Genomic DNA, 27,864 nt, shown 5'->3' with positions numbered 1-27,864 from the left:
TTTACTTTTTAAAACTAACTTTGTAAGGTATAATTTACATACAATAAAATATATCCTATTTGGTTATACAGTTCAGTGAGTTTTAACAAATCTACACCTGTCTATAGTCACTGCCACAGTTGAGATGGAAGCTATTTCTCTCACCTCAGAAAATTCCCTTGTGCCCCTTTGCAGTCAGCCCCTTTCCCCATCCCACCTCGCCTCCCACTCCAGACAGCCACCTATCTGCTCTTTCACTATGGTTAAGTTTGCCTTTTATACAGTTTAATATAAATTAAATCATCTAGTAAGTTCTGACTTCTTGAACTCAGCATAATTTTGTAGAGATTCATACATGTTATTGCATGCAGCAGTAATTGGTTACTTTTTATTTCTGAGTAATACTCCATGAGATTTACTCCTGAGAAAGATAACTATGGCTACAACATGGATAGTCAATTGGGGGCGAAGGCAGGATGAGCCAGGGACAGAGGGGCAGAGGCCCTTAACGCAGTTCATGTGAGAGAGGAGCGCCATGAACTCAGACAGTGGTAGAGAACAGATGAGGAGAGTTGGGTAGAGGGGGTTTATGAAGTAACATTCTGACTAGACAGGGACGGAGGAGGAAGGTAATAGAAGGTAAAGTCTAAGCAATAGGTGGTGGTGGTATTTTCTAAACCCCTGAGACCAGAGGTAAAGAAAAGCAGTGGAGGCTGGGGTTGTGGTGACCAGAGGGCCACTCCCGCAACAACATGAAGTCTGTGATTAAACAGGGGCTGGCAGTTAAGTCTGGGCTTGTGCAGTGGTTTTCTCTTTCTCCCTACCTCTGTGGCCATGGTCAAATCCATGCATCTCTGTGAGACTTGACATCCTCCCCAAGATCATAGAGGTATCATCAGGGCATAGCGCCATGTGACACTTAGTAGGCACTCAGTCAGTGAGGCCCTCGTTACTCTGTTCTCTGGGCAGACAAGGACTTTAGTGCTGTGTCCATATGGCTCTCTAGACCCCAGGACACAGGGGTTACTCAGTAGATGCCTGACAGCATGGGCATGTACCAGCAGGGCTGTGAAGTGTGATTGAAGGTGGGCCAGGACTGCCCCTCTGCACTAGGTGTGGGAACACACCGGATAGTGCTGTGTCTGGCTGGCACAAGGCTTTGGACCAGGCAGATAGGCAGAGCTCTCTAGAAACCCAAAGCTCTGAGTCTTCTTGCTGTAGAAGACAGCAGATATTTAGGATGTCCGATTTGGGGATGACCTTTAAGACAGCTTTGTCCCTGCTGGTCTCTGACTCATGATGTTTCTGGGGATTCTGGGGTTGGGGTGTCCATCACAAAGAGGAAATCTTCCTATTCCTCCTGCTCTGGGTAAATGTCTTAAAACTATAAAGGCCAGCAGCCTTTGCTTGTAGCTCTCACCACTGACTACCTCTCTCCCTGGTACAGGAGTTTGACCCTGAAGAGTTCTACCACCTGTTAGAAGCAGCTGAGGGCCACGCCAAAGAGGGACAAGGGATTAAATGTGACATTCCCCGCTACATCGTTAGCCAACTGGGCCTCACACGGGATCCCCTAGAGGGTGAGCATGCAGCCTCGTGGCTGCAAAGAGGCCCCACAGCCTACAAGCTCTAACAGCAGGGAAGCCACTGGGAGAAGAGGATTATTTGAACAGGGACACAACACAGCCTCAGAGGCCCGAGGGCTGTAGGTAGACCCTGTGTTCTGTGTCATAAAAAAGCCACTCCTTCGAGATCCTCCACATCTGCCTTCTGACACCCAAGCGGGGTTGTCTTGGGTGCATCTGGGTTGGATTTAGATCCTAAAGGTCAAAAGAGGTCAACACAAGGACCACAATCACATTTTCAAAAACAGTCACCTAGTCTGCATGCTTGCCTCTCCTGCTGCCACCTTACAGGTCCCCCTGTGTCTTTGGGGTGGTCCTGACTCGGGCTTCACACTGAATCCCTTATGAAGATGGGCATCTGAGTCCCTTGTCTCTAGTCACCCTGCCCTACTTCCCGGCCTCATCCAGCAGAGCAGAGTCTTGGCCAGCAGGACAGGGGCCGGCTACCAGCTTCAGGCCTGTTTTCAGCCATTGTCCCAAGTTTGAGGGAAGCTTTGTAGAATTTTCCAGGCCTTTTGAATGGCACTGGACTTAGAGAGATACGAGTGGCAATGTTATTTGGCAAACAAGTCCAAAAGCTGTGACTCCACTAAAGCCAGAGCCGCAAGACCGCCTCCCAGACTGGTGCAGGAAGCCTTTATGCCTCCCCTCCATGTGTCTGTCCTGTGACGTGAGTGGACGCCTGAGAGGTCTGATGTTGCCGCGCACACTTTTGTCTTGTGTCTTTGCTTTGTTTCTAGAAATGGCCCAGTTGAGCAGCTATGACAGTCCTGACACTCCGGAGACAGATGATTCAGTCGAGGTAAAGACTCTGAGCTCTTGCCTCAACCCTGGAGCCTGGGCCCTGTGAAGTACAGGCTGTGGATTCTCTCAGAGACTGTGCACAGGAGGGCCAGCGGAGAGGGTGGTTGCCGTACTGTCTGAGAGGCTGTTCAGCTCTGGGAAGAGCAGGGAGGCTCTGGCAGGGCTGAGCCGGGCAGACACTGGAGCACAGCCTCCTCGGGTGTGTGCGCTCTGACCATGCCTGCCCCCTGCCTTTTCCCTTGTCTTCCAGGGCCGTGGGGCATCACTGACATCGAAAAAGACACCCTCTGAAGAGGACTTTGAAACAATTAAGCTCATCAGCAATGGCGCCTATGGGTAAAGGCAGGGGTCAGGGTGTGGCCGGGACTGGAACTCACTTGGCCCGTGGGCTCTTCCTTCTGGAAGTGAGTGGTACCTGGTCCTCTGGGCAGCAGTACTGTCCCTCAGGATGGTGCTTCTCCCTCCCTGAAGCCTCCTGGAGAGGCGAGAGTGCAGTTCCCTCTGACATCTGAGCATGGTACCTTTCCTGGGCAAGAGCCCCTCTTCCCTTGGGGGCACTCGTCCTCTTGTGAGCTCTGAGGAGTGGGTGAGTTGTGTCCTCAGGAACTTGACGAGCTCCCAGGGCAGGCCCTTGGGTTCTTCTCACTGTTGAGCACCGCCTGCCCCTGTTCCATACACTGATAAGGTGTGAGAGGAGTCAGTTTGACCCCCAGGCTGGCAGTGGGGAGGGCATGGCCAAGGGCTGTGGGGAGCAGACGGGCTTTGCTTCCAGGGCCGTGTTCCTGGTGCGGCACAAGTCCACCCGGCAGCGCTTTGCCATGAAGAAGATCAACAAGCAGAACCTGATCCTGCGGAACCAGATCCAGCAGGCCTTCGTGGAGCGGGACATACTGACTTTTGCCGAGAACCCCTTTGTGGTCAGCATGTTCTGCTCCTTTGAAACCAAGCGCCACCTGTGCATGGTGATGGAGTATGTGGAAGGTACTGGGGGACAGGTGGCCTGCCTTGGGGGCCAAGGCACAGTCAGAGACAGCCCTGATCAGGGACCAGCAGCTTTGTGTGGGTGTGACGTTTCAGGGCCCAGCTTCCCCACCTGTTCTTGGCCCTGGTTTCTGCTTTAGGATCGTAGAGACCATTTGGCTATGGCGGGCACCAGGTGCCGTGCCTCTCCCAGGGAGAGGCTTCTGGAGCAGTAGCTGCCATGAGGCTGCCCACGTCAGGCACAGAGACAGACACTCTGGGACAGGATGTATCTGCCCCTCAGCTGTAAAATCTGTGCCCAAAGCCTGCACAGCCCACAGCCTGCTGGCGCCACACAGGACCGAGGAGGCAGCAGAGCCACCCATGCCCAGGGTCAGTCGCTGGGAGGATTGCATCTCGGCCCTTGGGAGAAAGGCAGGCTGCCGCCCCGACAGACAGGCTTTAGAGGGGCACCCCTTAAAGAGCACGCGGCATGCTTGGGACGGCACAGAAGAGCAGGATGGAGCACAGCTTCTCCAGTGGCCTTCCCTCTCCCTTCGTCAGGGCTGTGTACAGCTTCCAAAGATATTTTGCCTAAGTCTTGAAGTTGAAGCTGAACAACACTCCCCTTTTAATTCCTTGGGTATGTGCTGGGAGTTTATAATGTTACTGTACTCAAAACTAAAGGACAGCCAACAGGAAGGAAATAACACATGCTGAAATCTCAGCCAGACGTGTTTACAATAAACAGGATTCCCACCCAAAAATAACTTAGTCCTGTCCCAACAAGTCAACTTACAGGCATAGAGGCCTGGGTTCCTTCCTTCTTTGGCCTTCCTTCTTTGGCCTTCCCTCCCCGGCCGATTCCTCTTACTCCTGCTCCTGTCCACAGTCTGTCTCAGGGGTGCTAAAATCACCGTCTCTGGCACCAGGGAGTTTGGTGATGCCATCTCCCCTGGGGCCTCTGAGGCCATCTGGAGCAGGGCACTGGCCCCCTCCCTCATGGTGGCCCGGGCTCGTTGCAGGAGGAGACTGTGCCACGCTGCTGAAGAACATTGGGGCTCTGCCTGTGGACATGGTGCGCCTGTACTTTGCAGAAACCGTGCTAGCCCTGGAGTACTTACACAATTATGGCATCGTGCACCGTGACCTCAAGCCTGACAAGTATGCCCACTCTCCGAGTCCCTTGTCTAGGGTCTCCCACTTGGGTCTCAAGATAAATGAAGGCAGACACAGCATGTTTGAATCTATCCCAAATGGCTACTCATGTGGGTGTGCACCTGGGCTTGGTACTCTAACCCCTGACTATCCCCAGAGGCAAAGAACATTGACAGCAAGGTCCAGCAGGGACACTGTAAGGCTTTGGTGACATCAAATAATCAGTGAGGAGCTCTACCCAAGAACCCAAGCAGGAGCAAAAGAATCCACACATCTAGTAGATGGCAGAGCAAGTGGCCTGACATTTACTGACATGTGCTCCATGCCAAGCACTATATTCTCGTCCCTGCTCTATAGTCCAGTGTGGGTGACTCTCTCATGCTGAGGAGCAGGATATGCAAAGGCACAGACAGGTGTGAGGAACTACAAATAGTACAGTATGGCTGAAGCTGAGATTGTTAAGAGTAGTGACTGAGGGGCAGGCATTGGACCATCAACGGACCTTTTATTTAGTTTGGGTTGAGTTTTAAAGGGTCCTAGAGAATCTTTGACCCAGGGCTTCCCTGGTGGCTCAGACAGCAAAGAATCCACCTGTGTTGCAGGAGACCTGGGTTTGATCCCTGGGTTGGGAAGATCCCCTGAAGGAGGGCATGGCAACCCATTCCAATATTCTTGCCTGGAAAATCCCCATGGACAGAGAGGAGCCTGGCGGGCTACAGTCCATGGGGTTGCAAAGAGTCAGACACAACTGAGCGACTAAGCGCAGAATACACACAGAGTCTCTGAAGGGTCTGTTAACCACAGGGTGACACACTCAGACTTTGATTTAGGTTTAGGAAGATCACTGCCCGTGGAAAGAAGTGGTGAGACCACAGCGGTAGACTAGGCCCCAAACAGCATTGCCTGCCCTGGAGCAGAGTCAGCCGGGAGAAGAGAGGGATGGGGAAGTGGGAAGGAAATGGTAAGCCTGGGGTGAGAGAGCAGGCTGGGACATCTTCCACGTTTCCGTCTTGAGGCCGGAGTGATAAACCTCTGTCATGGAAAGCGGCTTTGACATTAGACAGACTGCATTCATAGAGCTCCTTAACCCTGTGAGCTCAGGTCGGTGAATTAAACCTCTTTGAGCTTTGTGTTCCTCCTCTTGGGGATGATAATACCTGCTTTGGTTGTGTTATTCCTCTGTAAGACCTTTCATGAGCCAGAATATTTTTATAAACAATCACTAAAGCACTTACCAAAGAGCTCAGTAGGTAAGAGAAACACTGCTTTTCACTGAGAAGAGGACCCATTCAGAGCCATGAGTTTGTTTGGACAGGTTGAGTTCTTGGCGCCTGTAGGGCTTCTGGCAGTGAGTAGGTGTGGAGCTCATGAAAGAAGTCAGGGCCGGAGATACCAGGGAGTACAGGGGTAGCAGGGCCGAAGCCTTTGGCACAAAATGGAATGGCTCAGGCAGAGTGTGTGAAGGGGAAAAGACAGTTCCCTGTGAGATCTTAGAGCCCTCCCAAGTCCAGCTGTAGATGTGGGATGAGATCATTGTGCCCCTTTCCCCCTCTCCCTGATTTGGGGTGTTGTGAGCCCCCCAGGTCAGGAGAGGGGACCGGACGTGTCTGGAGCCTAAGGACAGGGCTGACCACTTGCAGAAGAAAGCTTGTTCCTCAGTCGGCTGATACTTCCCCTCAGTGTACAGTGCAGTCAAGGGCAGTAAACAAAGGTGACTTGGGGGGCTGGTGGGCAAAAGGCAGGTTAGTTGCTCATGCAGAGTGCAGTTCTCACACAGCCAGAGCTGTTTGTTCTCTCACAGCTGCCTGTCCCCTGCCTGAGTGGGGAGAGGGGGAGTATACTAAAGTCAGCACTCTTGGAAGACCAGGAAATATATCCAGACATTTGTTTCTCTGGTTTCCCAGCCTGCTGATTACATCCATGGGTCACATCAAGCTCACAGATTTTGGCCTTTCCAAAATCGGCCTCATGAGTCTGACCACAAACTTGTACGAGGGCCACATTGAAAAGGATGCGCGGGAGTTCCTGGACAAGCAGGTAAGAAGGACGGTTGAGACTTTGGGGGTTGAATTCCAGGCTGCAGAGTAAGGGCTGGGGGCCATATGCTTCCCCTGCAGCTCAGTGTTAAGACTGAGAGCACCTGTCTTTTCCTCTTTGTAGTTCCAGGGAGGGAGCACCTTTGGAAATAGGGTGGCCTATGAGAACCAAATGGATAGAAAATCCAAAATCATCTTCCTCCTGGGGCTTCAGAGAAGACCGGTCACAGGACCGTTGACACTCTCAGAGCCGACATGAGGTCGGTCCTGAGCCTCCTGGCCTCAGTGAAGGGCAGAGCTCCCCCGGCACCTATGTCCTGGGAACACAGCTCCAAGTCTCCACTGGGCTGCATCTGGAGAGTAGCCTCTGGGCGTTTCCTGATGTGACATTTCGGGTTGTGACTGTTCATAAGTCGCTGTAGTAGTCAAGTGGCCATAGGGTTTGTTCTTTGGGAGGCTGGAGGGCAGAGGCCAGTTGTGGGCACCACATGCCAAGAGGGATAGAACCAGACGTTTCAGTTAGTTAGGAAATACGTAGACTCACCCCACCGATAGCGCCAGCTCTGGTAGCCTGGGGCTCCTGTCACTCCTACTCATTAACCAGAGTGCACTGAGTCTTCATTCAGAGACTTTCTGCTCCAGAAGCGGAAGCACCCCCACCCATCCAGCCACCCATCCTGTCACCCATGCCAGGTGACTGTCTCAGGATGCTGAGCCCCCCTACTTCTCTGTGCCCAGGTATGTGGGACCCCGGAGTACATTGCGCCTGAGGTGATCCTGCGGCAGGGCTATGGGAAGCCAGTGGACTGGTGGGCTATGGGCATCATCCTGTACGAGTTCCTGGTGGGCTGCGTCCCTTTCTTTGGAGACACTCCGGAGGAGCTCTTTGGGCAAGTGATCAGTGGTAGGTACCATCTCTCCAGCCCACTGCGGGGACAGAATCCAGATCCACAAGTATGATTTACACAAGCATCTGTGAGGCTTATGAGTTCTTGCTCTGAATTCTTATGTGTGTGTGTGGTGTGCTTGCTTCAGATGTGCACATGCACACCCTGTGTGTCACCTAGCACTTGTTCTGATCATGTTTGTGATCCCGCATATGTGCGTGGGTGTACCTGTGCCGTGAGTGTGAGTTCTGTGTGTGTGTGTGTGTGTGTGTGAGTATACATGTGTCAGGAGTATAAAGGCAGGGTGAGCTGGAGATCAGAAGAGGGGACGCCACTGCTTTTCAGTGGTCGCTCTGGATCAAAGAGCCAGCCATGGTCGAGGATGTGGGAGATTCCCCCAGAGAGAGAGGAACTTGTGCAACTTAAAGGAAGTGGGTCCCAGGCAAGGCTTTCAGGGCTCTGGGCTGGGCCCTTTATACCTCCCTATGGCATATCCTATCCTAGGACCCTCTTCTCCAGCTCCCCACTCTGCCCACGACTTCTAAGACCTTCTCTAACCTACTCCTTCCTTTGTCACCCCGATAACTCTTCAGATGAGATTGTGTGGCCTGAGGGGGATGATGCACTGCCGCCAGATGCCCAAGATCTCACCTCCAAACTGCTCCACCAGAACCCACTGGAGAGACTGGGCACAGGTGGGACAGGCCCCAGTAAGCTGTCTCAGCACTTGCAAGAGGGAGGAGCGGGGCTGTCCATGTAACTGGGAGGTTCAGGCTTCAGATGTGGGCAGTGCCCCTGGTTCCTGACTGCCGTGCTCCCTGTGGGCAGAAGAAGATGATGCTGGAGCTGAGGCCTCCAGGCCCAGCCTCTCGGGAACTAGGTTCTCATTGGATGTGCTGACCTGGACTCCACCCACCCAAACCATCCCTGTCCACAGGCAGTGCCTATGAGGTGAAGCAGCACCCATTCTTCACTGGTCTGGACTGGACAGGACTTCTTCGCCAGAAGGCTGAATTTATCCCTCAGCTGGAGTCAGAGGACGATACCAGCTACTTTGACAGTAAGGCCACTGGTGGGACAGGGAGGGGTGGGAATCCTACCTGTGCCCAGAGACACTTGTGTGCCCTGAGCTTGGTATTGGGAGTCACTTTTCCAGGCCTTCCTGAGGTCTGATGGGGTTGAAGGAGGCCAAAACCAGGGCCTCTGAAAGGCACTGTTGTGTGTCCCAGCCCGCTCAGAGCGATACCACCACGTGGACTCGGAGGATGAGGAGGAAGTGAGTGAGGATGGCTGCCTTGAGATTCGCCAGTTCTCGTCCTGTTCTCCAAGGTTCAGCAAGGTGCGACCGGTGCAGCCCCAGCTGGAGAATTGCGAGGAGCAGAGCTGTTGAGGGGTGTGCTGGGGCACACCTAAGGGGGCGGCGGCTGGCACTGTCTCCAGGAAAAGAGGGGAGAGGGCCGCACCTGCGCGGGGTGGATGCTTCCAGGTCTACTCAGGGCCCTAAGGTATGAGATGCTGGGGTGGGGCCAGGTCAGACCAGTGGAATGGCTGTTTCCTTGAATGTCCATCAGCTGTGTACAGGGGAGGAAAGGGGAGAATTAGCTCCAGTTCCTGGGCTCCAGGCGCCGGGGATCCTTTGTGGCCCGTGGTGTGGTGGTTGGGCATCCCAGCATGCGTCCTGTGCTCTCAGGTGTACAGCAGCATGGAGCGGCTCTCGCTGCTCGAGGAGCGCAGGACGCCACCCCCCACCAAGCGCAGCCTGAGTGAGGAGAAGGAGGACCGCACGGACGGCCTGGCGGGGCTGAGGGGCCGAGAGCGGAGCTGGGTGATCGGCTCCCCCGAGATGTGAGCACTCAGAGCTCTGCCAGGGTGGGCGGCACGGCCATCCGCGGGGCGGTCACCGATGATGGGGAGGGATGTGATGCCGTGAGGGGTCTTCTCGCGTGCGGCTCCCGGAGGGAGGGTCTGTGAGCCGAGCCCCCGAAGAAGCCTGAGCTGGAGGAGGGAGGCCGCTGGGCCCTCCACCCTCGGCCTCGTGTCTCCCAGATTACGGAAGCGGCTTTCGGTGTCCGAGTCGTCTCACACGGAGAGCGATTCCAGCCCTCCACTCACAGTGCGGCGCCACTGCTCGGGCCTCCTGGACGTGCCTCGCTTCCCGGAGGGCACTGAGGAGACTGTTGGCGCCCCCAGGAGGCAGCAGCAGGAGGGTTCATGGCTTCTGACTCCCCCGTCTGGAGAAGGGGTGCCTGGGCCTGCCCTGGAAAGGCCGGCAGAGCGACGGCTGAAGCTGGAGGAGGAGCCTGCAGGCCAGAGCAGCGCCCCCAGCCCAGGTGCGGCCCGCGAGTGGAGGGCCTGGCTGGGGTGCTGCGGGGGCCCGGAGGGGAGGGGAGGCTGCACAGTGGGCCTCATTGCTCGCTTGGTCCACAGCCATGGAGACCCGAGGAGGCCGCGGAACCCCACAGCTGGCGGAGGGAGCCACAGCCAAGGCCATCAGCGACCTGGCAGTGCGCAGGGCCCGCCACCGGCTGCTCTCTGGGGACTCCATAGAAAAGCGCACCGCTCGCCCCATCAACAAAGTGATTAAGTCCGCCTCAGCCACAGCCCTGTCCCTCCTCATTCCTGCCGGTGAGCCGCCCCCGGGAATGAAGATCAGGATTCATAGCAAGGGCCTGGGCCTCTCTGTGGGCCTGTGGCCAGGGGTCTGCCCCCAGCAGGTGTGTCTGTGTGTTGTGTTGAGGAGCAGGTGTCCGGAAGACTGCATGTCACTGCTGTCCGTTTGTTAAGGGAGTGTGTGTCAGTCTCAGAGGGTGTGTGTGTGTGCACCCAAAGACAGATAACACTGTGTGGCAAGTGCATGCTCCAAGGCAGAGAGCTTACATTCAGATCCTGGCTCCATCTCTAAAGGGCCCTTGATCTTGAGGAAGTTGCTTAACTCCTTTGAGCTTCAAATTCCTCATCAAAAAATGTGAATATCCATAATGGTAGCTCATAGGATAATTGTGACATTAAAGTATGAAGCGCTCGTATGGTCCCTAGTACATATAAGTAAGTGCTCAGCAAATGCTCACTGCCATTTTCCATCACCTCCTGGGTCTGTGAGGGTCTGGGCACATGAAGGGGCTTTACTGCTCGGAGGCTGTGGGGAGAACAGGGCCCGAGGCAGGCTCTGTGACTAGAGCTATGTGGGAGCAGCAGCCCAAATGGGCCGGGCTCGAGCGTGGACCCGCTAAGTCCCAGCTTCTCCTTCTCCAGAGCACCACTCCTGCTCTCCACTGGCCAGCCCCATGTCCCCACATTCCCAGTCATCCAACCCATCATCCAGGGACTCTTCTCCAAGCAGGGACTTCCTGCCAGCCCTCAGCAGCTCACGGCCCCCCATCGTCATCCACCGAGCCGGCAAGAAGTATGGCTTCACCCTACGGGCCATCCGTGTCTACATGGGTGACTCAGATGTCTACACTGTGCACCACATGGTGTGGGTATGTTGGGCCATCCAGACCTGTTGTCCCCCAGCGTCATCACTCCTCTTCCTGCCTCTTACCAGGGCCTGTCTGTCCCTGTTTCTGTCCCTGCCCACACCACCCTCCAGGGTCAAAGGGTGGGGCAGAGGGGGTCACAGCTCGATGAGCAGAAGTAGGCCCACCCTTCATGCTCAGGTTCCAGACTGAGGACTGTTCTCTCCCCGGCACAGCACGTGGAGGACGGAGGTCCAGCCAGTGAGGCAGGGCTGCGTCAGGGGGACCTCATCACGCACGTCAATGGGGAGCCCGTGCATGGGCTGGTGCACACGGAGGTGGTAGAGCTGATCCTGAAGGTCAGTGCTGGGTGTGCCGCCTGCAACCCCTGAGTGACCCCAGCCTTGAGTCTGTGACTGGCCGCGGGGGGTGGGGGCACACGCACAGCTGGCACTCAAGATAGGTGCGCGTACACATGGGGGTGGCTGGAACCGAGGGTTTTCACTGGAAGGTGACACCCTCCTTGACCAAGGCAGGGATCCTGCCAAGCTGTGGAATGGAGGACAGGCCTGTGAGCCTCTTCTCTCTCTTCCCAACCCTGAGCCACTCGGGCTCCAGTGGAGCTGTTTCCTGCTCTGTGAAGAGGGGAGGCTGTCCCTGTTTCAGACCTGGTGCTGCAGAGGCAGAAGCTCATGCTATGGACAGCCATGCCGGGAGCAAGGGACCGGGGCAGGAACATGGCCGCGGCCTTAGCCTGGGCACATGCTCTGTTCCCCAGAGTGGAAACAAGGTGTCTATTTCAACAACTCCCCTGGAGAACACATCCATTAAGGTGGGGCCCGCTCGGAAGGGCAGCTACAAGGCCAAGATGGCCCGAAGGAGCAAGCGGAGCCGGGGCAAGGATGGACAAGAAAGGTGAGCCAGACTCAGTCACAGGGGTCCGCTCTCAGCCATGCCAGGGCCGGCGTGTGCCGGGGACCCCAGCCCCAGGCCCATGTGTGCTGTGCCCCGGTCAGAGCTCAGACCACCTCTGACCTCATTCTGCAGCAGAAAAAGGAGCTCCCTGTTCCGGAAGATCACCAAGCAGGCATCCCTGCTCCACACCAGCCGCAGCCTGTCCTCCCTTAACCGCTCCCTGTCATCCGGCGAGAGTGGGCCAGGCTCGCCCACACACAGCCACAGCCTTTCTCCCCGCTCTCCCACGCAGGGCTACCGGGTGACCCCTGAAGCTGTGCACTCAGGTATGGAGGGTTCCCCGCAGGTTGCAGAGCAGCCCCTTGGAGGTGGCGGAGTCCTGGGCCCTCTGTGCATCTCACCCGTCCCTCTCCAAGGCTCTTGCTCAGCCCACCCCCAAGCAGATCCAGCAGTCCTGGGGAGGAGGTGACAGGTGGGGGATGACCTCATGTCTGTAGCCTGAGCTCTGGTTCCCTGGTGGGGTCACCTTGATGATCTGGGACATTCCAGGGCTAAGCCCTGTTTTTCCCCTCAGTCAGTTCTAAGAGCTAACTCCTCTACCTCTGTGTGTGTGTCTGTCTGTGCAAAGTGGGGGGGAATTCATCACAGAGCAGCTCCCCCAGCTCCAGCGTGCCCAGCTCTCCTGCCGGCTCTGGGCACACACGGCCGAGCTCCCTCCATGGTCTGGCGCCCAAGCTCCAACGTCAGTACCGCTCTCCAAGGCGCAAGTCAGCAGGCAGCATCCCACTGTCACCACTGGCCCATACCCCTTCACCACCGCCAGCTGCTTCGCCTCAGCGTTCCCCATCACCCCTGTCTGGCCATGGGGCCCAGGCCTTCCCCAAGCTCCATTTGTCGCCTCCCCTAGGCCGGCAACTCTCACGGCCCAAGAGCGCAGAGCCGCCCCGCTCACCACTACTTAAGAGGGTGCAGTCAGCTGAAAAACTGGCGGCTGCACTGGCTGCTTCTGAGAAGAAGCTCGCCACTTCTCGGAAACAGAGCCTTGACCTGCCCCACCCCGAGCTAAAGAAGGAATTGCCACCCAGGGAAGTCAGCCCTCTGGAGGTAGTTGGGACCAGGAGTGTGCTGTCTGGAAAGGGGGCGCTGCCAGGGAAAGGGGTGTTGCAGGCTACTCCCTCACGGGCCCTAGGGACCCTCCGCCAGGACCGGGCTGAACGGCGAGAGTCGCTGCAGAAGCAGGAAGCCATTCGGGAGGTTGACTCTTCGGAAGATGACACTGATGAGGGGCCTGAAAACAGCCAAGGTGTTCAGGAGCCAAGCTTTGTACCCCACCGAGAAGGGGGCCAGGATCCACCCCTTAGAGGAGCAGGAGAGGGTGAAGAAGAGGATGCCTTCTTGCCCAGGGATCCCAGGGGCCAGGGCCCAGTGGTCCCAGGCCTCCTGACTGGGGTCACCCTGGGATCTCCCAGAATGGAAGGCCCTGGTGTCCCCCAGAAGAAGCTTGGGATGATACAGGCCTTTGAAGAGGCTTCCAGCTCCTCGTCCTCAGCCCCCAACCTGGGGAAGGCTGGCCCCACAGACCCCATCCCCGCTGAAGGCTGCTGGAAGGCCCAGCACCTCCACACCCAGGCACTGACAGCACTTTCTCCGAGCTCTTCAGGACTCACCGCTGCCGGTTGTTCCACTGCCTCCACCCCTGGAGAGCTGGGCCCATGGTCCTGGAAATTCCTCTTCAAGGGCCCTGACAGGGCATCCCCGACCGGAAAGGCAGCAATGGAAGATGGGCCAGCCAGCTCCCAAGATTTGGAAACTACAACTCCAGGCCACCCTGCAAACCTGTCCCCCAGACAGGAGGGGAAGTCATGGCCACCCAGTGCCCCTGGGCTGGCCCATCCGCCCTGTGAGGTTCCCAGCCAGAGCTGGCTATGGGAGTCTGAGTGTGCACAGAGGGAGAAAGAGGAGCTAGCGCAGGGCACCACCAAAGTGCCTGATGCCTCAGGTGACAGGAGGCAGGACGTTCCATGCAAGAGCTGCCCCTTCACCCCAGAGCCTGGGCCCAGCCTGCTCCAGAAGGGCCAAGACCCAGGAGGCCCTCAGAAGCATCAGGACTCGGCATTGGCACCTGATGAGCTTTTAAAGCAAACATAGAACTTGTTTGCCATTTCTTGCACTCGGTCCTGTGTAATACACACTCTTGGAAACTATGTCTTTTGCTTGCTTCTTTCCTTCAGTCAATACAAATGTAACGTAAGGTCCTGTGGTGCTGAGAATATGATGGTGAATGAGACAGCTCCCACTGTTCTGGGAGGGGAGCCTAAGCCAGTGAGGCTTCCCAGACACTGTGGTGTCTAGGCTCAAACCTGAAGGATAGATGATAGGTAGTAACTTGCTAGAAGAGTGAGGATTTAGTGTGAGAAAGAATGTCCAGAGAAAACACACAGCATTTGCCATATACCTGGTACATTTGAAGAACTAAAAATAATTCAAACTGGTATTTGAGTCTAGTGAGTTAGGCTAGGGCCATATCTAAGAGTCTTCTAGTTTAGACTTTCTCTAGGTGATGGGGAACCAGTAGCCATAAATATTCCTGCTTTCTACAGAAGGGAACTCAGGTTTTTCAGACATTAACATGGGCAAGATAATATGGCTTGGGCAGAGCTAAGATTAGAATCTAGGTCCTTTTGACTCTTGAACCCATATTTATCTCATTTGGAGTGCCTCTTAGCTAGTAAATGAGAAAAAAAGAGGTAGAGGGAGGTGAAGAGTTGAACTTGGGATATCTTTAATTTGAGGTACTTGTGGGTCATTCAGAAGGTTGGGTGCATGGGTCTGGAGTTCAGTAGGGAAAACTAGACTGAAGATAGAAATCTGAGCACCATCAGTGTATCATTGGTAGTGTACCAGCATTTAAGGCAAAGAAAGGAGACTTAGAGGAAGCAGCCAGAAGAGTCATAAATTCCAAAAGTAAAGAGTTTTTAAATGGAAGGAGAAGTTATCTGGTAAAATGCTGACAGAGAACTGCCTTTGGATTAAGTCACAAACCCTTAATGTTTGTCGCCAGTGAGCCCTTCATGGGCTATCAGCAGGTATGCCTCTGCTGGAGATGGACACTGCTGTGGGCAGCTGCCATGGGTAGAATGCATTTGGTGAGTGGGGAATGTGGAAGGGAGGAGGATGGAGTCGGGAGATGGCATCACAGGAGCAGGGTAGGGCCGTGGGGGAGTGGCCTCCATAGTGACACAGGACTTGCCAGACTGCTGTCTTCCCCTAACTGTTCCATAATCCAATACCTAGGTCAGAAGGAGAGGCCTAGAGGCAGGAAAATGCCTCTGGGTGCTGGCTGGGCGTCACCCGTTCTGCAGGTCTTTGTCTCCCAGCATGGGGAAGGCTGTGGTCACCAGAGGGCGCACTCTGCCTGTGGTGGCAGATATCTGGTCCCTCAGCCTTCCAGGCCCCTCGCACTCCCTCCTTCCTTCAGTCATGCATTGACAGATCCTTGGCCAGCCAGTCTAGGACACTGGGAACACAGGAAACTAGTTGCCTGTGGCAGCCCCCTGTGTATGTCAGGATCTGGTTAGAAGCACCATACCATGGGTGGAGAAGGAGGGGCGGCACATCTTGCAGCAGTTCATGGGCGGGAAGAACTGCCCCCTACCCGGGAGGCTGGAAATAGGGGAAAGGAAGGGGTTTGGGAGGAGTGGGCACAGAGGTGCTAAGCATCCTGTAACGCTTAGGGCAACTGCCCCAAGTACCAGTGCTTCCCTTGAGAAACACTTCTAGATTAACCTGACAGAAATGAGGAGCTTCTGGAAGGTAGTTGCAGGGAAGTGGTACAGTCATATTTAGGTTTTAGGAATCACTGGCTGCAGCGCAGAGAGGTTCGGGGAGGGTAAACAGATCAGGGAGAAAATCACGTAGTAACCCCTTCCAGTGTTCTGGAGTAGGATGGCGACAGTGAGGAAGGTCCCCAGAGGGAAGGGGCGTGTAAGGAGCCAGGCACATAGACAGGCCTGGGAGCCATCAGCCAGGAGATGATAATTAAGTCCACAAGAATAGAAGGGGACTCTACAGAAGACCTGTGCAAAAAGAAGAGGTCCAAGCCCTTTGGGTTAGCTGAGGAGGGAGCCAAAGGAACAGAGACCCAGAACTTGGGAGAAACCAGGCCATTTTCAGAATTTTGTGATTTACCAAAAGCAATTGAAAGTTACTTAATGGTTTTACACAAGTTCAGATTTGGATATCTGGGGCATGGGGGCTGGGTGGGGGGTGGTTGGTTTTTTTAACTCACTGGCCAGAGATTGAATCTGGGCTCCAGCAGTGGAAGTCTAAGTCCTAGTCCCTGGTCTGCCAGGGAACTCCCCAGATTTGTATTTTTAAGAGATGAATCTGGTTGCTATGATGAGAATGAATTTGAGGAAGCAATAATGAAAGAAAGGGAAGCCTTCCAGTATTAAGGCTAGAGATAGCGAAACAGTGAAGTTGGAGAGAAGTGATGCCTTTGATATTTAGAAAGTAAAACTGATATGGGTTGGTGGTGGGTTTTATGTAGACACAAAGCAAAGGTATCAGAGATGACTACATTCCTGATCTACATAACCAGGTGAAATTACGTACTTCCATTCACTGAAATATGAAATAAAGAGAACCAGGCCTCAATGGTGACCCTGCATTCAGTATTCTGAGTATCCGCAACATAGTCTAGACAGGAGAAACGAAGAAGGATGTAATTGGCCGTGAGATGGTAGGTGACTTCATGGATATGGATAAAACTGCCAAGAAAAAAGCGTTAAGTGAGAAGGTGGCCAGAGGAGTACAGTGAACTTCCTTGGTGGTCCAGTGATTCAGACTCCACATTTCCAATGCAGGGGGCGCGGGTTCAATCCCTGGTTGGGGAACAAAGATGTCATATGCTGTGTGGTGTAGTCAAAAATTTTATTTTAAAAAGGAGCAGTTAGAGATGCAGGAGGAAAACCAGATAAATGATCATGGAGTCAGTGGCAGTTTTTCATGGAGAATGGTCATCACAAATGCTGGTTACCAAGGACATCAAGGAGAGCAGTTTCAGATAGTGGTGGGACCTGGACTGAAAACCTTGAGGAGGTGAGGAAATAAAGACAAACTTAAATGTTTTTAAAAAGGTTTCCCTTGAAGAGAGAAAGGATTGAGTAGTGATTGAGCAAGTAGAGTGAGAGATACCCAACCAGCTGAGAGGAAACAATATATAAACTCATGGGCGATTCCTGAGAAGATAGGAGAAAAGAGGATGCAAAATACAGCTGGAGAGACTGGCTTTTAGTAGGAAGAGGAGGGCTACCCTTTGTAATTTAACAGGTGAGAGGGAGAGGAGTTATGTGGCTGTAGACCAGGTGTGGTGGTAGAAAAGTAAGGGAATTCATAGCCAAGCATATGTTTCTTCTGTGAACAAACTCCTGTGAGACATCCAAGGGGCCAGTGGCACTATCCAGCCAGCAGGTGGAGTTCAGGAGAGGACTGGGCTGGAGATAGGAGTCTGAGTATCCCATGCTGACAGTGGGGAAGAGCTCTTGGAATTAGGGGAAATTACCCATGGTTTCTAGCACTGGCCTTGAGGGTGCTCTATAGCTAAGTATGGCAGGGAGGAAGAATATAGACAAGGTCATTCAGAACAGATTAGCACCTTCCAGTCTGATCTGCAGTTCAGTACGTGTGGGTGGCGCCTGTTGCCCAGGGTGGTGGTCATGTTTGCTGATTATGTTCCCAACACGTAGGGACCTCAACAAAGTGTTGTAGTAGGAGGGTGACAGGGCCTGGGGCACAAGAGGACACACTGTAAGTCAGCCCACACCCTCTACCCGCACAGCAGAATGTGCAAACATATTTCTGGGCAAAGAGATGTGATGAGAATCAACTCAGTGGGCTTTCTAATAGGAATGGGGTGGTGACGAAACAGCTCCAATGTTAAACTTTCTCAGGGTTAGTTTCTGAGTCCCCCAGTGTTGGTGGAAGCATTTTTGTAGCCCCAGTTCAGCCCCAGGACCGATCTTCTGGTGCTCATGGGAGAGAAGGTTTGGCAGCTTCAGGACTTTTCATACTCCAGTCCTCTCCCTTTTGCCCCCACCCCCAGCCCACTTCTCCACAGCATGAGAACCAAAGGTGCTTTATTGCAATGTCTTTATTGCATTACTGGAGCAAGTTGGCCAGACTGTCCCCTCTTGGGGAAGGTAAAAAACAAAAAGACCAAAAAGTATCTCCCCTCGCCTCCCCCACCCTCCCCCACAACTGCACAGCAATGTCTGAACACACCTGGTGACAAGAACAACTTGCAAAAGTGGTCTAGGAACTACATTATGAACTGTCCCAGCACAAGACATATAGTTGGCTTCCTTGTGAATCAGATATTTTTACGTAACTACATGAATTTTTTTGACTACATCAAAGACAACAGAAGAATAGGTTTTCCACGAGTAACAACAGGGCACCAAAATCACATGCTGCAGTTTGTAAGGAAACAAGGTTGTTTTTCATCACAAGTGGCTGGAGCTAGAGCAAGGCTGAGCAGTTGACAGCAGAGGGCCCAGCTAGGCCCCCATCTGGACCCTCTGCTTTGAGGCCACTGAAGCCTCACAGAGAGCTAGCTAATAGAGAGTCTTAACTGGCAACAGAAAATACCTTGAAAAAACAGTAATTTGCCCAGATGCAGTTCTTGGCCCAAGAGGACCCATGAGACTCATTTCTTGCTGCAAGGAGACCCATGGAAGACACCACACTGGTTCTCAGAGCTTCTGCAAAGCCTGTGAGGGTCTCATCGAAGCTTGGAGACAGAGTAGGGGTGGTATCAGAAGTCCTCAATCTTGGCCAAATTAGGGGTAAGGACACTGCTAGTCTATACAAGCCTGAGCTATGGTCGAGGCTTGGTTAGCATCTGTGGCCAGATGGAGACAAAGCATTGTTCTGTGATGAAAGCTCCACCCAGAATAGACAGGCCCCTGACCAGTGTCCAGCCAGCCTGGAGCTGCTTCCACGTTGCTGGCCAGCTTCCCTAGCCAGGAAGACAAGTGAGTTCCTCTGGTCTTGGTCTGTTCTTTACCCTCTGCCTCAGTGAGACCGCACTGAAGATGCCAAGAGAGAACCCCAGGGCCCAGATCATGGGGTAAGACATGGAGCTAAGCTCTGATGAAGGAGGCCAGGACCACAGAACAAAGGAGCTGCATACTACCCCTCCCAGTGGTTAGTAGACTGGTCCCTCTGCTATTTCCACTGGTCAAGATCAAGCAAATCATGTGGCACCTAGTCAGAAAAGATACTTTCCAACTTCTCAAATTATCCCTATGTCTTAGTTCCCACGAAGCAACAAATTCAAGAATGAAAAACAGGAAAGCAACAAACAGGTGAAGGAATGTAGGACTTAAAAACGAGTGGCCCTCCTCCACAAGCCAGCCCAAGTGTGGGCGATAGACCGCGTTTGCTCGCTCCCTACATGCCCTTAATTGATGCTGCCTGACAAGCAAGCAACACAGCATGGTTCAACATTACAGCATGTATCCTGGTTTTCATTTAAGAGATAACCAGAACACACTAAATTTTAATACCAGAAAGAAGGGATTCCTGGCACCCCATCTTGAGCATCTAGCTGTTTAAGGCACAAAGCCATCAGGCAGGCATGCCTCACAGTAGTTGGTCTGGCCTTATTTCTCAGTAAAACTCTTAGCAAGATTTCAATCTGGCCATCTGGGGAAGGAATGTCCAGCTGGCTGGTATCAGTTAAGGGCTCAGGTTAGAACAGCAACACTGGAGGAGGTTTCATTTGTCTGCCTCATCCAATCCTGAAATTGCAACGTAACCAAGGAAAAGCCAAAGATATGCCCCCTTTCCTTTCTGTCTTCATTGTTAGTAACTGGAGGTTCTCCCCCAAATTTTAATCTATTTCTATGTCGTGGCACATTCTAGATCCTGTCACCAAGATAAATGCTCAGGGAAAGCAAAATTTCTTTCTTTCATCCCCCAAACTAGAGCTTCCCTAGGTATAAACCTGATTCAATAAGACTCAGATATTGGCTTCCCTACTCAGCCAGGAAGCCTGACTGCACAGCTTTGGGCTCAAACAGCTGACTCATTCGAGCCGATTACAGCTCTCGGATTGGCTCAGAGGCAGCTAGACTCTTTTGTTTGTCAAATGAGTGTTGACTGATGGGGGTGGAACACGATGGAGGTAGGAGTAGATGCTGCCCCAACTCCATTTGCCCAGCTTCACTCAGCTGGAAGGCTTAAACCACATGAAGCAGAAGGTTCCTGGCCTAAAATCAGGGCCACTGGAGCATGAGGACAGTCTGTGCACATCATCTTAATGGCAGGATCACAAAAAAGGCAAAGAACAGCTTCCAGATGACTTCAGCTAACAGTCTGAATGCCAAGCCATCCTTTCCTCTCCTTGCAGAAGTTTCAGCAACCACTATCTGGAAGCACAAGGGTGACGTACAGCCCTTGCCTGGGACACCAAAGCCCCGGGCCTGTGACCTCCTAAAGTCCCTGACCACACCTGGCTCCCTTCCAGCCACAGCCTTAGCCATCTATGGCTCCCCGGCCCTACCCAGAAAAGGACAGGAGATGACAGTAAATTAAACACATTAACTGTTTCTGCAGGACCTTTCAACTTGTGGAAGCACATAGAAGAATGTTGTTCTAGATCATTATTTGGTATATCAAGCCATCTAAAAGCACTGGATTGCACCTTTTCTTTACTCATACACACAAGTTACAAAGGTTTCAAACAACAGATCATTCTTTAGGCTAAGAAAACACCACCACACAAGCACCAACTTCAATTTATAATTCAAAGCTCACCAGCCCACAAAAAGAACACTATTCCTCATCTCTGAGAAACAAGGGCAGGGCAAAAGGAATTACACTGACCAATTTTAGTGTCTGCTAAAACTAACAGTCTCTAGTTTTCCTTTTATTTTCAAGTTTTGGTTCAGAAGTGTGCATTCAGATACTAGTGCCACCATCTTCCATTGCACCCTAGTCTGGCAGCAAGCATTGTTTTGCTGGGACCAATGTGGTTTCGAAACATAATGCTTCTTTAGAGAGAGGAGCTACTGAAATGCTGACACCTAAACTATACTGGTTAGGTACCTTCGGTTGAAAGTTTTTTTACCCACAGATTACAATTCTTTAAATGAAATCCCAAGCCTCCCCATTTTCCTTTGGTTGTCTTTTTCACCAAATGCCATTCTACCACTGAACCAAAACCACCTTCTTTTTGGGAGGAAGACAGACCACCAGACCAAAACAGACTCCCAACAGGGCCAAGCCCCACCACAGTCTTAAAGCACCTTGGCCTCTCAGAAGAGGACAGGGACTCCTCAGAGGCTTCCAGATACAACCCCCACCCCAATCAGGCCTAACATGTTCTCTTGAGGGTGCCTGGCTAAGTAAAACAAAAACCCCAATGAGACTTTCCCAAAAACCAGCCTCTGCTCCCAGCTTCCTATGTCAGTGCAGTGGCACGGCTGAGTCCCCGAGAACCCCAGGCCCCGTACGTCCCCATCCTGGCCGGCTGCTGCTCGGCCTCTCCACTTCACATTCACAGAATCACTTCTTGTGCAAAACAAGCAGTCTACGTAGAAAGAATGCCCTCATAGTCTAATAAAAACTGTAGAAAAGTGTTGCTAGAGAGCCACTGCCCCCTCTTTATCTGCAGAGCGAGGGCATCTGTGCGTGGACAGGGTAGGCGAGCCTGACGTTGAGAGAGTCGTTGTGCTGCACCAGGGACGTCTGCTGGTAGTGCAGCACCAGCTCCTTCAGGGAGCTGTACAGGTTGTAGGGCTCTGCGAAGCCGTAGCCCCGAGCAGTGCTGTAGATCACACAGTGCTTCACCTCTCCGTCGGCGCTGCAACGACACAACACAGACACCGCAGGGCGTTACGGCCGATGGCAACATACGGGGGGGCCCTAAAGACCAGAAGTCTGAGAGCAACTGTTCTGCAAAGCAGCAGCCGCCTTTCGTCCGTCTGAGCTGGTATGACATCACGCCCTTGTGTCCCCCCAGCCCCTTCCACACTGGTCACAGAGACACCCTTCACTTCCCAAGACTTGGTGGGGCTCAATGGGTGGCGGCATGCAGTCACTTAGCTCTGGACCTTAATTAGGTAAGAATGCACTGCAAGGGGCAAACCAAACCAAAAAAAAAAAAAAAAATTAATGTACGGATCAGTTGTTTTTAAAATAGGCACAAGATTGTGCAACAATAACTAATTCCAGAATATTTTCATCACCCTAAAAAGAAACCATGTAACCATCAACATTCACTGTATTCCTCCCTCCCCTTAGACTCTGGTGACCAATAATCTACTTCCTGTCACTACGGCTTTGCCTATTCCAGACATTTTATATAAATGGAATCATACAGTATTACTCAATCTTTTATCTGGCTATTTTTACTTGGAGTACCATTTTCAAAGTTCTTTTATGTGGTATCATGTATTGAGACTTCATTTCCCCTCAGGGTTGAGTAATATTCTATTGTATAGATACACTACATTTTGGTTATCCATTCATCAATTTATGGGTCACTTGGATTGTTAACATTTTTTGGCTATAATGAATATTTATGTACAAGTTTTTGTATGGACGCATGTTTTCAGTCCTCTTAGATGTATATGTAAGAGGGGAACTGTTGAATCATAAGTGAAACAAACTTTCTGGGAATTCCCCGGCAGTGCAGTGGCAAGGACTCTGTGCTTTCACTGCTATGGCCCCAGGTTCAATCCCTCGTGGGAGAACTAAGATCCCACAAGCCACATGGCATGCGCCCCCACCCTGCCTGCCAAAGAAAGTTAAACCTTTTGAGGAACTGCCAAACTGTTTTCTGAAGTGTTGCACCACTTTAAATTTCTGCCAGCAGCTTTCTCCACATCCCTGTCAAGACTTGTTATTGTCCATCTTTTTAGTATCTCATTGTAGTTTTGATTCACAGCTCCCTAATGACTAATACTATTGAGCATCTTTTCATATGTTTATTGACCATCTTTATATCTTCTTTAAAGAAATGTCTATTTGCCGTTGCCCATTTTTAAATTGGGGCAGTTGTCTTTTTATTAAGAGTTCTTTATGTATTAAACACTAGTTGATTAGATGTGTGATTTGCAAATATTTTCTCCCATTCTGTGGGTTGTCTTTCCACTTTCCCGATAGTGTCCTTTGATGCAGACAGTCTTTAATTGTGGGGAAGTCCAATTCATCTTTTTGTCATTCGTGCTTTTGATAGGTAAGAGACCACTGGCCATTCCAAAGTAGCAAAGACTTATGCCTACGTTTTCTCCTAAGTGTTTTATCTTTTAGCCCTTACATTTAGTTATATGACACATTTTGAGTTCAATTTTGTATGTGGCATGAAGTGGGGGTCCAAATTCATTCTTTTGCATGTGGCTCATTAGCTGTCCCAGCACTGTGTTGAAATGATTATTTTTTCCCCTTTGAATGGTCTTGAGAACCTTGTTGAAAACCAACTGGCCGTAACTGTAGGGGGTTATCTCATGGCTGTCATTTCTATTCATTGATTCATGTTTAGTCTTCTGTTGTGCTTAGTAAACTCAGTCGTGTCCAACTCTTTGCAACCCCATGGACTGTAGCCCACCAAGGCTCCTCTGTCCATGAAATTCTCCAGGCAATAGTACTGGAGTGGGCTGCCACTTTCTTCAGGGAATCTTCCCGACTCAAGGATCGAACCTGGGTCTCCTGCATTGCAGGATTCTTTACCAGCAGAGCTACCAGGGAAGCCCTCAGAGTTCAGTTCAGTCACTCAGTCATGTCTGATTCTTTGTGACCCCATGGACTGCAGCACGCCAGGCCTCCCTGTCCATCACCAACTCCCGGAGTTTACTCAAACTCATATCCATTGAGTCGGTGATGCCATCCAACCATCTCATCCTCTGTCATCCCCTTCTCCTCCTGCCTTCAATCTTTCCCAGCATCAGGGTCTTTTCAAATGAGTCAGTTCTTTGCATCAGGTAGCCAAAGTATTGAGTTTCAGCTTCAATATCAGTCCTTCCAATGAACATTCAGCACTGATTTCCTTTAGGATGGACTGGTTGGATCTCCTTGCAGTCCAAGGGACTCTCAAGAGTCTTCTCCAACACCACAGTTCAAAAGCATCAATTCTTCAGTGCTCAGCTTTCTATATAGTCCAACTCTCACATCCATCCATGACTACTGGAAAAACTACAGTCTTGACTAGATGGACCTTTGTTAGCAAAGTAATGTCTCTGCTATTTAACATGCTGTCTAGGTTGGTCATAACTTTTATCTTATGTTAGTACTTCACAATTTTAATTACTACAACTTTGTAGTAAGTTTTCAAATTGGGAAATATACTTCAACTCTTTCCTAGTCCTTCAGGATTATTTTAACTGTTCTGGATCCCTTGTATTATCATATCAATTTTAAGATCAGCTTGTCATTTCTGTACAAAGCCAGCTGGTACTGTTTATGGGGATTACACCGAACACACAAATCAATGTGGAAAGTACTGCCATCTATGAACACAGGATGTTTTCCCACTTATTTAGATTTTAAGTTCTTTTAGTGATGTTTCATAGTTTTCACTGTACAGCTCTTGCACTTTAAACCTAGGCATTTTATAATTTTTATGCTATTACACATTTTAAGGTTGTTCACTTCTAGTATACAGGAATACAACTGATTTTCATTTTCTAATCTTTTAACCTGCACCCTGCTGAATGCATTTATTAGTTCTAATAGTTTACTTCTTCCTTTCTAATCTGGATGCCTTTTCTTTTCTTTGCCTAAATGCACCAGCTAGAATTTTCTGTACAATAATTAGAAGTGATGAGAAAAGACATCCTTAGTCTCTTCCCGCTCTTAAAGAAAAGTACTCAGTTTTTTACCACTAAGTATGATGTCAGCTGTGGGTTTTTCATGTTCTTTATCAGGTTGGGAAGTACCCGCCTATCTCTAGTTTTTTCAGTGTGTTTTAACAACTAAGAGTGTAAAAATACTTCTTTTGAATCTACTGAAATAATGAGTAGATTTTTGTCCGTTGATTTTTGTCCTTAATCTATTTATACGGTTTATTTACACTGATTTTTAATTCTACTTAGTTATGGTTTATAATCCTTCTTATATGCTGCTAGAGCTGCTTTGCTAGTGTTCTGTTAAAGATTTTTATGTCTGTATTCATAAGAAATATACCCTCATTAAACGAACTGGGAAGAATTTGCTCCAATTTTTTGGAAAGTCTATGAGGGAATTGTGCTAATTCTTTTCATAATGTTTGGTAGAATTCACCAATAAAACTAACTAGGCCTGGGGTTTTCTTTGTGGATAATTTTTTAAATTAGTGATTCAATTTCTATACTTATTACAGTTCTATTCAGATTTTCTACTTTCTGTTAAGTCAGTTTTGGCAGTTTGTGTGCTTCGGGCATTTGTCTATTTCATCTAGGTTGTTTAATTTGTTAGCATATAATTATTTACAGTATTCCATCATTATTTTTTTAATCTCTGTAAAGGCTACAACTAGTGTCCCCTCTTTCACCCTGATTTTAGGAATTTGTGTCTTCTCTCCCCGGGTGCGTGCGTGTGTGTGAGTTTAGCTTTGTTGTTGTTGTTCAGTGATTAAGTCATGTCCAACTCTTTGAGACCCTATGGAATGCAACATGTCAGGTTCCTCTGTCCTTCACTATCTCCTGGAGTTTGCTCAAATTCATGTGCATTGAATTGGTTTACTCAAACTCATGTCTACGGAGTCGGTTCTTCTCATCCTCTGCCACCCTCTTCTTTTGCCTTCAATCTTGCCCAGCATCAGGGTCTTTTCCAATGAGTCAGCTCTTTGCATCAGGTGGCTGAAGTATTAGAGCTTCAGCTTTAGCATCAGTCCTTCCAATGAATATTCAGGATTGATTTCCTTTAGGATTAACTGGTTTGATCTCCTTGCTATCCAAGGGACTCTAGAGAGTCTTTTCTGGCACCACAATTCAAAAGCATCAATTCTTTGGTGCTCAGCCTTCTTTATAGTCCAGCTCTCACATCTGTACATGACTACTAGAAAAGAGGTTATCAATTTTATTCATCCTATCATCCCATCTTTCAGCTTCATTGATTTCCTCAATTATTTTCTATTCTCCATTTTATTTACTTCTGTTCTAATCTTTATTACTCCCTTCTTTCTGCTTGTTTGGGTTTAGTTAGCTCTTCTTTTTTCAGTTTCTTAAGGTGGAAGAAAGTAGGTTATTGATTTAAGAGCTTCAGTTATAAATTTCCCTCTTAGCAATGCTTTAACTACAGTAGGTAAGTTTCGCTATTCTGTGTTTCTCTTTTAACCCAAAGTATTTTCTAATTTCCCTTGTTTTCTTTTTTTAATCTATTGGTAATATAGGAATATGTTACTTATTGTCCATTCTGTGAATTTCCCAAATTTCCTTATTTTTTATTTCTAATTTCTTTCCATTGTGGTTATAGACAACATTTTGTATGATCTCAACCCTATTTATTGAGACTTGTGGCCTAAAGTGCGGTCTAGCCTGGATGATGTTTCATGTACACTTGAGAAGAATGTGTGTTCTGCTGTTGTTAGGTGGAGTGTGCTAAAGATGTCTCTGTGTGTGTGGGGGTGAGTTCAGTCGTGCCCAGCTCTTCGTGACCCCATGGACTGTAGTCCACCAGGCCCCTCTGTCTATGGAATTTCCCAGGCAAGAATACTGGAGCAGGTTGCCACTTCTTTCTCCAGGGGATCTTCCCGACCCAGGGATCAAATCCACATCTCCTACATCTCCTGCATTAGCAGGCTGGTTCTTTACCACTAGCACCACCAGCTAGGTCTAGTTGTTTTATACAGTTGTTCAAGTCTTCTGTTTCCTTGTTGATCTATATGTTCTATTCCTAATCAAATTTCTTATGCCAAATGGCAATAACAATGTAAGGATCACAACTGCTCACTACCTAACATAAATACATTCATTGTTGGCTACAGGTCTCTAGCCTGATAAGGCTGTAGAGTTAAGCAAGTCCTTAACTTAGTCCTAAGTAAATTGAAAAATCACTGTAAGCAGGCTTTCTACATCTGTAGTGGCTGGCAAACAAGTAGAAGTCTGTGATGCCAGACTCTTGCTTCCAATGTCCCCCAAGGTGAACCCCAATATGATACATGACTGAAGCTGGTTTTCATAGGCAACAGAATTCCACACTACTAGTCAAGTCTATGGCTAAAGAGAAGAGGAAAAGAATACAGCTCCCCAAGATGCTCAAGCCGCTCCCTGGTCTCTCAGGAACTACCTGAGCAGCTGAGCAGCACTTTCCACCAGCCAAGTCCTTAACCCACAAGGCTGCCACACACGGACCTGGATAAGGGTGAGGGGCTAATGCACTGGGCTTACTGTCTTCTTTTTATTGTTCTTAACAAGATCTCAGATCCCACAAGAGCCATCTTCTCCTGCCATTTCCATTCAGAAAACTTGAGGATCTGAGCCCAGGTCACAAAGAAATGAAATGTTTCAAGTAGCTCTATCCAGGGATAACACTAATCCAATACCTCCCTTACATTTTGCCCACAGACACCCCACTATTCATCCTTTCCAAGTCCAGCTCAACACCACCTCTTACACAAAATCTCCCAACCCTTTCTCCACCAGACTCAGTTCTTCATGCACACAGCCTACTGGTGATACCTATGTCATGGTGATTTCATTTATCTTGGATAATTTACTGTGAAATGAAGAGAGCGTGGTGCCAAAAAAAAAAAGTGGGTTTTGAAACCAGGTAAAGCTGGATTCAAACTCTGCATGACAGAGATAGATCGCTAAGGATAAGATGATCATGTAAAGCACTCTGTTATTAATACAAGTGTCTTTTGTCTAGCCTCACCACTTTGTCCTCAAATCATTTGTGATCCTTGCTTGCTTTCTGGCATGTCCAGCAGCAACATCATTATCATAATAATATTAGTAAACAGTATTTACTTATTATATTCCAGCACTGATCAAAGCATATTATATCACATATATTAACTCATGTAGTACTGTAAAAACCCTTAAGTAGATATTATTACTAT

The 27,864-nt window shown here is 50.2% G+C and overlaps 2 protein-coding genes across 9 annotated transcripts in view; one reads left to right on the top strand and one right to left on the bottom strand.

Annotated features, from left to right (window-relative positions):
• Positions 1–14,023, top strand: part of MAST2 (microtubule associated serine/threonine kinase 2) — a 204,066-nt gene extending 190,043 nt beyond the window's left edge. For 4 of the 6 annotated variants that reach the window (XM_070468226.1, XM_070468224.1, XM_070468229.1 and 1 more), the window contains 18 exons: positions 1,427–1,559; positions 2,345–2,406; positions 2,659–2,744; positions 3,181–3,389; positions 4,394–4,532; positions 6,431–6,563; positions 7,301–7,466; positions 8,043–8,144; positions 8,387–8,509; positions 8,679–8,788; positions 9,140–9,294; positions 9,496–9,779; positions 9,877–10,074; positions 10,702–10,928; positions 11,141–11,263; positions 11,683–11,819; positions 11,952–12,145; positions 12,448–14,023. In XM_070468226.1, coding sequence (XP_070324327.1) covers positions 1,427–1,559; positions 2,345–2,406; positions 2,659–2,744; positions 3,181–3,389; positions 4,394–4,532; positions 6,431–6,563; positions 7,301–7,466; positions 8,043–8,144; positions 8,387–8,509; positions 8,679–8,788; positions 9,140–9,294; positions 9,496–9,779; positions 9,877–10,074; positions 10,702–10,928; positions 11,141–11,263; positions 11,683–11,819; positions 11,952–12,145; positions 12,448–13,967 — 4,101 coding nt within the window. In that variant the 3' untranslated portion in view covers positions 13,968–14,023. The remainder of the gene's footprint in view (positions 1–1,426; positions 1,560–2,344; positions 2,407–2,658; positions 2,745–3,180; positions 3,390–4,393; positions 4,533–6,430; positions 6,564–7,300; positions 7,467–8,042; positions 8,145–8,386; positions 8,510–8,678; positions 8,789–9,139; positions 9,295–9,495; positions 9,780–9,876; positions 10,075–10,701; positions 10,929–11,140; positions 11,264–11,682; positions 11,820–11,951; positions 12,146–12,447) is intronic. The other 2 variants (XM_070468227.1, XM_070468225.1) reach the window with 1 other exon arrangement.
• A 3,932-nt stretch (positions 14,024–17,955) lies between these two features.
• PIK3R3 (phosphoinositide-3-kinase regulatory subunit 3) overlaps positions 17,956–27,864 on the bottom strand; it is a 100,202-nt gene continuing 90,293 nt past the window's right edge. For all 3 annotated transcript variants that reach the window (XM_020877159.2, XM_070468220.1, XM_020877161.2), the window contains one exon: positions 17,956–21,687. In XM_020877159.2, the coding sequence (XP_020732818.1) occupies positions 21,489–21,687 (199 nt within the window). In that variant the 3' untranslated portion in view covers positions 17,956–21,488. The remainder of the gene's footprint in view (positions 21,688–27,864) is intronic.

Source organism: Odocoileus virginianus, chromosome 5 (assembly GCF_023699985.2).
Source record: "Odocoileus virginianus isolate 20LAN1187 ecotype Illinois chromosome 5, Ovbor_1.2, whole genome shotgun sequence".
Classification (NCBI taxonomy): domain Eukaryota; kingdom Metazoa; phylum Chordata; class Mammalia; order Artiodactyla; family Cervidae; genus Odocoileus; species Odocoileus virginianus.
This window is presented reverse-complemented; position numbering and strand designations above follow the sequence as displayed.